This window comes from Quercus lobata, chromosome 3 (assembly GCF_001633185.2).
Source record: "Quercus lobata isolate SW786 chromosome 3, ValleyOak3.0 Primary Assembly, whole genome shotgun sequence".
Lineage (NCBI taxonomy): Eukaryota > Viridiplantae > Streptophyta > Magnoliopsida > Fagales > Fagaceae > Quercus > Quercus lobata.
Window position 1 is genome coordinate 54,970,288 of NC_044906.1, and position 10,551 is coordinate 54,980,838.

Genomic DNA, 10,551 nt, shown 5'->3' on the forward strand with positions numbered 1-10,551 from the left:
CAGAAACAAAAATTCACAGAATCATATGGAAATTATGACAATGCTCCTTAAAAAGAACAAAAACAAGAATTCCCAGAAAACATTTTCCAAAAACCATTCCAACCACATAGATATCAAAAACCCACCAAGCAAAAATGACAAACATGAATAAACCCAATATGAATTCATCGATCAAACATCTCCAAAACCAAATATTGAAATATTGAAATATAAAACCAAATATTGATATTGAACATTTATACCCAAAATCAAAACCCTAGATCGACGGCCGAAACCCTAAACCTAAAATCGATACACGGTGTGCAATACACCTGGTGTGCAATAATACATCTGTATAGAATTATGTACCTCAAAAGCGAGGTCGAGAGCATCGGAACCGACGGAATGAGGACCTAAATCGGTCAAGGCTTGGACGTGCTTCAACGTTTCGATTTCGAAAAAGCCTCTTTTGCCGGCCTTCTCTGCGGTGAGCGGCGCCGGCAAGTTCTGGAACTGGTGCTGATACACGGACCAAGAGCTGTACACGATCAACGCGAACAAGGTCAGAAACACGAACGGTGATCTCCGGGGGCTATTTACACGAACTTTCGCTCCCGCATCTTTCTGATCAATTTCAGATTCCGAACTCGGTTCTTGACTCGCTGAACTCGGTTTTTCCGACGAGATTTCCGTTCTCCGTCGCATTTTCCCTCAAAGAAATGGATAAGGAAATTTGAAAAAGAACAGTAATATTGTGGAATTAAGCGCACCGTTTCTTTTTTTTTTTTAATACTGAAACTTGAAGCTGCGTTTTAAACGCAGCTCCAGACTTGTACAGTCTGTTTCAAGCATTTCTGAAGCTGCGTTTTTTAAACGCGGCTCAAGCTACAATTAAAAAAAAAAAAAAAAAAATAGCCGGACGGGCCGCGTTTTCCAAGGAAAGGCTGTAGCCGCGTTTTCCAAAAACGCGGCTCCAAAACGCGGCTGCAGACTGCGTTTTTTGTAGTGAATTTATAAATCAATTAAAAAGTCATATAAATTATTGTCACCCCCTAAAGGAAATTTTTTTTCTATGAGATTTTTTTGGTTATGAATTATTGAATTATGATATTGGTGATTTTGGACTTTTTGTTATGTTGTATTTGGACCAATCCAAAAATTTGAAAGAGCTATAAAACCAATATACTACTTACAGTTTTCAAAGAAATGGTTTGTAGGGGGGGGGGGGGGGGGGGCAATGGCCCCCTCCTGCCCCTTAGTGGGTCCGTCCCTGAAAGTCTTCAATTTCTTAAAGAAAAACCTTTTAAAAAAAAAAAACTTTTCTTAAAAAAAAAAAAAAATTAAAAAAACAAAAAACCTTTTCATTCTTTCCGAAAATGATTTTCTTTTACTACGTTAAAAGGCCTTTTTTTAACAACAAAAAAACTGTTTTGAATAAGCAAAGTTTTTAAGAGGAAATGATTTTTCAACACCTTGTTTTTTTTCTTCAAAAACAATAAAAATCATGGAATTTTTGGGATCCTAGCTTCTTTCTTTCTGTAAAGATAAAACCCATGAAAAATTCTTGAAACATTTCTCTCCTTAATTTCTTTTTGTTCCAAAATTGTTTTCTTTACAAAAACAAGCTTTCAAAACAAGCATCCTTTTACTATAAAAATCATGGGATTTTTAATCTTTTTTTCTTTAAAGAAAAACCCATGAAACTTTTCTTTACCTTTTTCCCCAAATATTTTTCAGAATTAATCTTATTTTTACAAAAAAAAAAATATATATATTTCAATTCAAAACCCCTTTTCTTAAAACTTTATCATCAAAATAAAAATCATGAAATTTTTTATTCCAAGCCTTTCTTCTTTAAAAGAAAATCCCAAGAAACTTTTAAATCAATTTTTCCCAAGATTCTCTTTTCTTTGTTTTCTCAAAATTGGTATCCTTTCAAAATGGTTTTCAAAACAAATCTTTTTTAACAAAAACTATGGAATTTTCGGATCCCCCTCCTTTATTAAAAAAAAAAAAAAAATGGGCACTCTTTTTCTCCAAAATCCTTTTCAAAAAAAAAATATAAATATAAATATATATATATATATATATATATATATATTGTTTTACAAGGAAATTCCCAAATTCAAGCTTTGCCTATTCAAAAGAAAACTTTTATCGTTTTTTACAAAAATATAAAGTTGAAACTTCCAATTTTTTAAATGTAATAAAAACCATGGTTTCTTTTTTTTTTTTTTTTTTTAATTCTCTTTTATAAAATAAAAAATAAAAAATAAAAATTCTCACGAAAAAAAGTGTTTCTTTCAACTTCGTTTCTTTAAACTCGATGTAAAAAAGTAAAATAAAAAAGTCCTTTTTATCAGAACAAAAAAAAAAAATCATGTAAGTCTTTCACGAAAAAAAGAAGTGCAAAGGCGATTGCCGCCATGTCTGAGCGCATTTTTCTCCCTACCACTGTGCTGGAAGTTGGCATCCAGGACGTCACCTTTGAAGGAGATTCGCTGACTGTGATCCAGGCCATAAACAGAGGTGGTGCAAGTGAAGCCCCATACGGCAACCTTATTGAGGACATTTTAGTTTATGTTTCCAGTTTTTCTTCAGTTGTTTTTAAGCATGTTAAAAGACCTTGCAACAGGGTAGCAGATGCTCTTGCTAAGAAAGCCAAGTTTGGTGATGTGTTTCAGGCTTGGATGGAAGAATTACCTCCTGACATCGCCCCCTTGGCTGTTCTAGATGTTCGTTAGTTTTTGTATTTGGTTTCCAGTTTTCTAATAAATGCCCAGACTTTGGGTCTGGTTTCTCAAAAAAAAAAAAAAAAAAAAAAAAAAAAATCATATAAGTCTTTCACTAAAAAAAAAAAAAAGAACTACAAACTTGTTTCTCTTCAAACAAACATTTTTTTTAAACAATCTTTTCAAAATAATTTGCACTATCTCCATTTTGGAGTTTTAAATTCTTCTAGCATTGTTTAAAAATTTCTTCTTAAAATTGCATCTTTTAGGCCTCGTTTAGGAGAAGGGAATGGAATGGAATGGAAAGGAATAAAAAGAATAATTTTAGAATATTCTTCCCTTCCCCTTGTTTGGGAGTTTTAATGGAGGGAATAGAAAGTTTATTCCCTTGTTTGGGAGTTTAAGTAAAAGGGAATGGAATGAGTAGGAGGGAACACTCATTCCTCTCTATTCCCTTAAAACCTTAAATTTTCATTCCCCCCGAAATTAGGAGGAATGGGAGGGAATGAAATTAGATTTAATGATTTTTTTACTAAAACTCCCAAAATACCCCTGTATATTCAATTATTTATTTTAAAATAAGGGTCTAATAGTAATATTGTTATAAAATGAATCCATTCCATTCCCCCCATGTTGCTCCCAAATAAAATTACTTACATTCCATTCCTTTCCATTCCTTCATTTTAAAACATCCAATCAAGGTTACTTAATTCCATTCCATTCCATTCCATTCTTTTCCATTCCTTTCTCTTACTTAAATACATTCCATTCCATTCCATTCCTTTCCATTCCCTTATGATCATTTCATTCTATTCCATTCCATTCCCTTAGAGATTTGTGTCTATGGTTTAATTTCATTGAACCAATAGGCACCAATCAAGCTTACAAGATTCCCTCCCTTCTTGGCACTAATGTTTCTTTATATTGTGTTTTATGCATGATAAAATAAGAAAATTATGGTGGATGACAATTGACAACAAGTGATATTTTTTCTACTCCCTCTCTTTTATTTTTACATTGTAATAATCATGTTAAATATATAGTATATAAATATTCACTTGTTATTGTATATACTATTTCTTGCAACATGGTAAAATATTTCTCACATGCTAATGCTATATATATATATATATATATATATATCACATGCTTTGTTTGTAGATAAATCATTGAAATAAATATTCACATGTTACGTTATAAATAAATAAATACTCACATGTATATATGTATTGTTTCTACAAAACCTTTTTCAAAAACAAAATGCTGAGTACTTTATTTCTTCATTAAAAAGAAAATGCTAGAATTAAATTAAAATAAGGTACTATCCTTTGGATAGACAATGTAAGATCTTTGGTTTGAACCTCTTAAAATTGGTTTAGTTACTTTGGTAACTTAAAAAGAATTAGACAAATAGCTAACCAATTACACCTAATACAAATCCAATTGTTGGTGACAATTGCTAAAATAAAAATAAGAAAAAGGGACTCACATACCTCATCCTAGAAACACATGTACACAAAGAATTGCATTGCTAAGGACTCAATGTGTGATAAACCAAAAAGAAGAGGGAAAAAAGCCCTAAACAAGCGTTTTCTTCTTCCAAGCCCAGATTTTTCCTTTTTAGGGCGTGCACAGTAGTCACTATGGAAGCATTGATTTTTGGTTATCAATATTCGATTAATGACAAATGGGTTCAGGGAAATTTGGTGAAAATTGGAACTAATGCCACTTTTAGTTCATGAGAAGAACTTGTAATCCTTGGCTGAAAGGATGATAGTCCTTAGTCCACCAATAGGTGCTACAACCATCAATGCCACACCAAGCACAATGCAGATCTGAAATGCAAGTTAAAACAAAATCATGTTAAGAAATAAGAAAAAGTAGGAAAAGGAATAACACATAATTCGTTTTGGTGTGTGATATATAAAGCAATTTTTAACATACCCAATTGGCTATCCAAGTAAAGCTGAAACGCTTGGGTTTATAGATGATGAGCCACATGATGCAGGGGAGCTGAAAAGATTTAAGTATATAAACAACTTTAGCATTCTATTGAATTATTTTCTATGAACTATGAATAATAAGCAGTCCATTTAATTAAGGTTGTAGTATTTTGAAATGGTTGAGGAAGGAAAGAAGAATCCTTTGCTTACGTAGTATGTTGTTGGGGCCATAACAAGTCCTCCAAAGAAACCAAGGAGGCCACCGAAGAAAGGGATTATAATCCCGACCATCATTGTAAACGCTGCAGTCAAAAAACAAGAATGAAAGAAAAAAAAAAGAGAGATGAATTATCATGCAAAAAAGTTAAAAAGCTACACAATTAGTAATACTACCAATTGAAACATGCAATCGGAATTCATTTGAGAGAGAGAGAGAGGAGTGCACACTTACCAACATATAAATTGCGAACGATAAATCGGAGTGTATAAGATGGTCTGAACTTCAATTTCTTCACCAGAAAAGTTTCCATCATGTCAAACACTGGCATAGCAAATATCTGTGGTTTTCAACGGTTTGGTTAAAAATAATGACTGACAAAACAAACTCTGTTATATTATCAATCACTTTTGAGAACATGATATTCTTCATTTCATGGTTATGACTTTATTTTCGGGATCTAATAATGTGCAGAGTGTCATGTTATTTTAAATTTATAAACGACTTGGAATCGGAGACAACTTTAGACTTGTAATATTTAATCTGAATCATGAAATAGATTAATTTCAAATGGAGAGGACCTTAATGCTCAGTTTTGACAGAAAATTGCCAATATTTGAGCATGAAATGTTGAAACGCACCTGGTAGCTTCCAATGACATGGATAACAACAAACATGTTAGCTGCTGCAACAAGCCAATTAGGTTTCTGTAGTGACAAGAGGATATTATCCTCAACAGAATTTCCAAACATCCGATACCCGATCAGACCAACAGGGAAGTAGCAAAGGGCCACAACGATATATGCAACAACCGCTCCTTTCCACATGGGGCCCTTTGAAGGTTTCTCTGGAGTAGAAGGGATTGTTGCTTGGATTTCCAAAACCACGTTGTGACCAGCATAGGCAAATGCTACATCACCCAAGGCGGTGAAGATGTTAAAAGTGATTCCAGATGCGCTTTTGGCCGAGTAACTGTAGTCCACATCTGGTTGAACACCCTTTGCAGCAGAAGCTACCCAAGCAATAGTTGAGTAACTGCAAAACAACAACAACCCCCCAAAAGGGGTTGAAGAAAAATACATTAATCTAAAAGTTTCAATGGTGTACATAGATTTTTCAGGTAGTGTTAACATGGATAGTTTGTATATTACGTTAAGGACATGACTGCTGCAGCCAGTGAGATCCCGGAAATAGAGTTGAAGTTGGGGAGATGAGACAGAACAAAGTGCACAGAAGCGAAAATCATGATGAAGTAAGTGGTCTTGATAGATTTGCAATTGGGGCAAACTATGTCATGGAACTTCTTCAATGATTTCCCTCCAGTGACCATGTACACAATGTCTGTACTAATTTCAACAACTAGCTGTTGAGGCACCACAATCCAAAGTCCAAGCTTTTCACCAAAGGCATACTGACCAAGCTCATGGTACCTATCAAACCGCTTACCCGGAACCATTTCGTGCATCTCAACCATTTGCCATAGAGTGTAGAAGGTGATCACCCATGACAAAAAAAGGACAGTGACACCAGGTCCCCTATTATTCCAAAAAAGAAAAAAAAAAAATCATTTGGTTAGAATGACGTATTAGCAAACTACCGATCTGTTCTAATGAAAACAGAAGCAAAACTTTAATTAATTTCAAATTTTTATATACCCAGAAATGATCAGGAACAAAATCATAGGTTAAAACACCTATTTCCTCTACCTATTCAAATATTCTATTAAACAATCCCTTGGAAAGTTTTAACCCGTCAAACATTGGAAAAACGAAAGGACAGGAAAAGAAATTTTGAAGGTACAACTAGTTACAAGTATTTTGTTTCTAAAACATTGTATAGATATTCATCCAAGCAAAAACTAAAATTTTTAAGGACATCTTTTAAATAATTGTTCTTTATATATATATATATATATATATATATATATATATATAAATAATAAAAAAAGGCACACTTCATAATTATTCTACCTATAAAGTCATAATAATCATGTTTTTGAGACAATTTGTGCAGAACCTAGGAATGAAATACTATAACAATTATAACAACTAAAGTTTAACTCTCAAAACTTTAAGGTTTATTATGGATTCTCAACGAATTAATCAAGATAGACCATATGTATTCTTTTCCGCTAGAAATGAAATACCATCAAAATATACTAATTAAATATGGAAGAAAGGTACCATCTACCCTGTTTACAAGACAAACATCAAATTAGTGCAAACCCCAAAAACCAAATACTAATTAAACTAGACACAAACAAGGGTGGAGCCAAGATTTAGAGTTAGGGGGGCTGTGTATAGCATTTCCGGCCTTTGACTTAACTGCTTAACCACTAAGGATTTTTGTTTAAAATTTTTTAAAGGGTTAGGTTGTTTGTTTTGGATAAGATAGGTTATTTGGGTTTAATTTTTTTAGCTTTATTATTGGTAATTTTTGTTGTTGAGCTATTTTTTTTTAGCATGTATATTTTATTTTAAATTTAATCTATTAATTTTTTATGGCCTTTAAAATGTGAAAAATGCTAAAACTACAAATTTTTTGCAAATTGCTAATATTGTGAGTGGTTATTGATATGTAAAAAGTGATGCAAGTATGCGAACCAATATGAATTTGCTACCTCAATAATTTGTAAAAATATTGAAGAAAAATTTGTAATTATAACATTACTCTTAAAAAATTTGATGGCATTGCTAAGGGGGTCAAAGTGTAATTTTATTGAACAAAATTGCTAAAATTAGTACCTATTAATATACTAATATTAAAATAAAAAAATAAAAATTTGGGCTCCATATATAACTCCATCCATGGACACCAAACAAACTCTCCAAATCCATATCCACCATGCTTATGATTAAACAAACAAGATTTTTGCACAGAATCCAAAAACCAAATACTATCAAAATACTAATTATTTTATACACGAAACAAACTTTTCATATTCATATCCATATCCACCATGTTTGTGATTAAACAAACATGATTTTTGCACAGAAGCCAGAAACCAAATACTATAAAAATACTAATTAGAGAAGCCAGAAACCAAAGCCTATAAAAATAATAATTAGAGACGAAACAAACTTTCCATGTCCATATTTACCATGTTTATTATTAGACAAACATGATTTGTGCACAGAATCTAGAAACCAAATACTATCAAAACTACTAATTAGACATGAAACAAGCTTTCCATATCCATTTTCACCGTGTTTATTATCAGACAAACATGATTTTTTTTTTCCTAGAAACCAAATACTGATTGGAGATGAAAAAAAAAAGGAAAAAAAAAAAAAGAAAAAAGAAAAAAGAAGACGACATATTTACCATCCAAGATGTGACATGGCATAAGGCAGACTGAGAACACCAGCGCCAACCATGGCGGTGACATTGTGGAAAGCCGAGTACCACCATTTGGCATTTCTATTGGCAGTGATCGGAAGCCAATCATCGATTTCCTTCTGCCTTGCTGCCTCTTCCTCTCTCATATTCGGAGCCATGTTTTGCTTCTTGTTATCTCCACCAGCCAAAAGGTTCAACTCTTAGGCAATGTCTGGAAGACCCAACAATCTAGGCCTTCCAATATCCAATCCAAGCCACAGAGCGATTCATTCAGGCGCCTAAACAACCACATATATATTGAATTATGGGAATCTCATAAGCCATAATTAGAAAGAATTTTTTTTTTTGGACTTGCTAAGAATGTACAATCCCTAATATACATAACCGATTTTAGAATCTAGGAAGACTGTCCAATCAATAATATACATGCAGAGCTGTGTGGGTGCTAAAATTACTAGAATGTGTCCAATTTACCATAGCATGGTGAAGGTATCCGTATCTCATAGCCTCGTGTTGGATAGCCGTACTTATTTACGGCCGAAGAAATTGGTGGTATTTGTTATCTCCAGAAATTAATGATGTTCTCATTTGCCAAAATTATTTTATAATATTTTTTACAAATTATTAATCTTGAAAATTCTTATTTGTTCTCATATGAGAACATCATTAATATTGTTTTTTTTTATTATTATTTATTAATAATCACTCATCACATTAGCAGTTTGTAAAAAACGTTGTGGTTTTAGCATTTTTCTTTGCGAATTAATTGGATTTTTTTTCTCTATTCATAAATTATTCAAGATTTTTTTTTTTTTTTTTTTTAAAGAGTAAACAATAGTAGACTTTATTCATTCAATATCATGCTATACAATAGGAAAGAGAAAAGAGGGTCAAACAATGGCCTCCTTATTCTCTTTTGCAAGTTGCAACACTAGCAAGAGCTAGAGCAACACAATTATATCTTAAAAAATAATAATAAATGAATAAACCAGCCCCTTCCAAAGAACACAACCTAATCTTGATTGTATTGACCTCCATGAACACCATAGTGCAAGTAGCAGTACAAGACCATAGACTTCAAAGATCAATTCATTTAACTTCTATAAACTAAACATGCATGGCCAGCCTAAATGAGTTCCAATAAGGAGCAAGAAGCCAAATGACTTGTGCAAAAGAACATTCTCAAAGCAAGTGTATACATAATTCAGTTGGATTAGAGGTTGAAGCCGTGTTGTCTTTGGAAGCATCATCAATGGTTGTCAAGTTTATCAGAACCTCATTAGGAAGCTTGGCCTTATCTCTACTTTTCAATTCACTTGGAAGCTCATCCTTATCTCTAATCTTCAAATCAGATGGGGAAAAAGAAACTACCTTATCAGATAGAATATTGGAAGCAACCATCACACGGTTTTTATCCAAAATAAAATCATCAGATTTTGAATTAGAGACAAAAACAGTGTTTGTTAAAACCTTATCCCTCCCAAAATTCGAAACTTTATTAGAAATAGAAGATATCTCCTTTTCCAGCGCAAGACAAATTGTTTCACTACCTGGAATGGTGCTTGACTGTACTAGAGGCTCAGCTTGTGAATGGCGGTGATGTAAAAATTCCTCTTTACCGTTGTCATTTTACAAATTTTACATTTAGATACAGCAATTTTTTTAAAATTTGCTGTCATTTTACTTATGAAACAATTACGTGTCTAAGTTACAGCACTGCTAGTGATAGCATTTTTGTGAGTGAGATGGTGGTAGAGATTATAATGATAACAAGTTTAAAAATATAAGGAACAAAATGATAGTTATGAAAACTTAAGGACCGAATTGAAAATGTGACCAAATTAAATATAGGGACCAAATTAATAGGTAAATTGAAAATATAAAGTAATTAAGTGATATATCCCAAAAAAATATTTTTTTCTCTTATTTTGAATTTAAAAAAATGATCTTTGATAATTATGATAATTATTAATAGGTATGTATTAGGATTGGTTTTTTATGGATATTTATTATGAATTTACGATAATTATTATTAATAGATATTTATCATAATAATTAATTGATATTTATTAATATATAATTAAGATAATTATTAATAGATATTTTGTATGATTGTATATTAATAGATATCTATTATTAATATACGGAACTATCTATTCTATTAATTTAAGAATATATGACGTCTAAAGATTCTAATTGATGATTTTTATTTTCTGAGAAAAATTCTAATTGATGGTTTAAATAAAGAATAGAATTTAAACTCAATTAAAAATATATTAGAGAATATTGAATTATAAAATTGGAGAACAGCTATGTTCACAAAATTTTTACAACGAATCAT

The 10,551-nt window shown here is 31.9% G+C and overlaps 1 protein-coding gene across 1 annotated transcript; it reads right to left on the bottom strand.

Annotated features, from left to right (window-relative positions):
* Nucleotides 1–4,019: 4,019 nt before the first annotated feature.
* Nucleotides 4,020–8,485, bottom strand: LOC115981762 (lysine histidine transporter 1-like). The gene is made up of 7 exons (XM_031104108.1): nucleotides 8,196–8,485; nucleotides 6,023–6,406; nucleotides 5,513–5,906; nucleotides 5,106–5,211; nucleotides 4,865–4,956; nucleotides 4,656–4,724; nucleotides 4,020–4,546 (listed from the first exon to the last, which is right to left on the bottom strand). Exons 1-7 carry the CDS (start codon nucleotides 8,366–8,368, stop codon nucleotides 4,448–4,450), a joined length of 1,317 nt encoding a protein of 438 aa, XP_030959968.1. The 5' UTR covers nucleotides 8,369–8,485; the 3' UTR covers nucleotides 4,020–4,447.
* Between the last annotated feature and the right edge of the window lie 2,066 nt (nucleotides 8,486–10,551).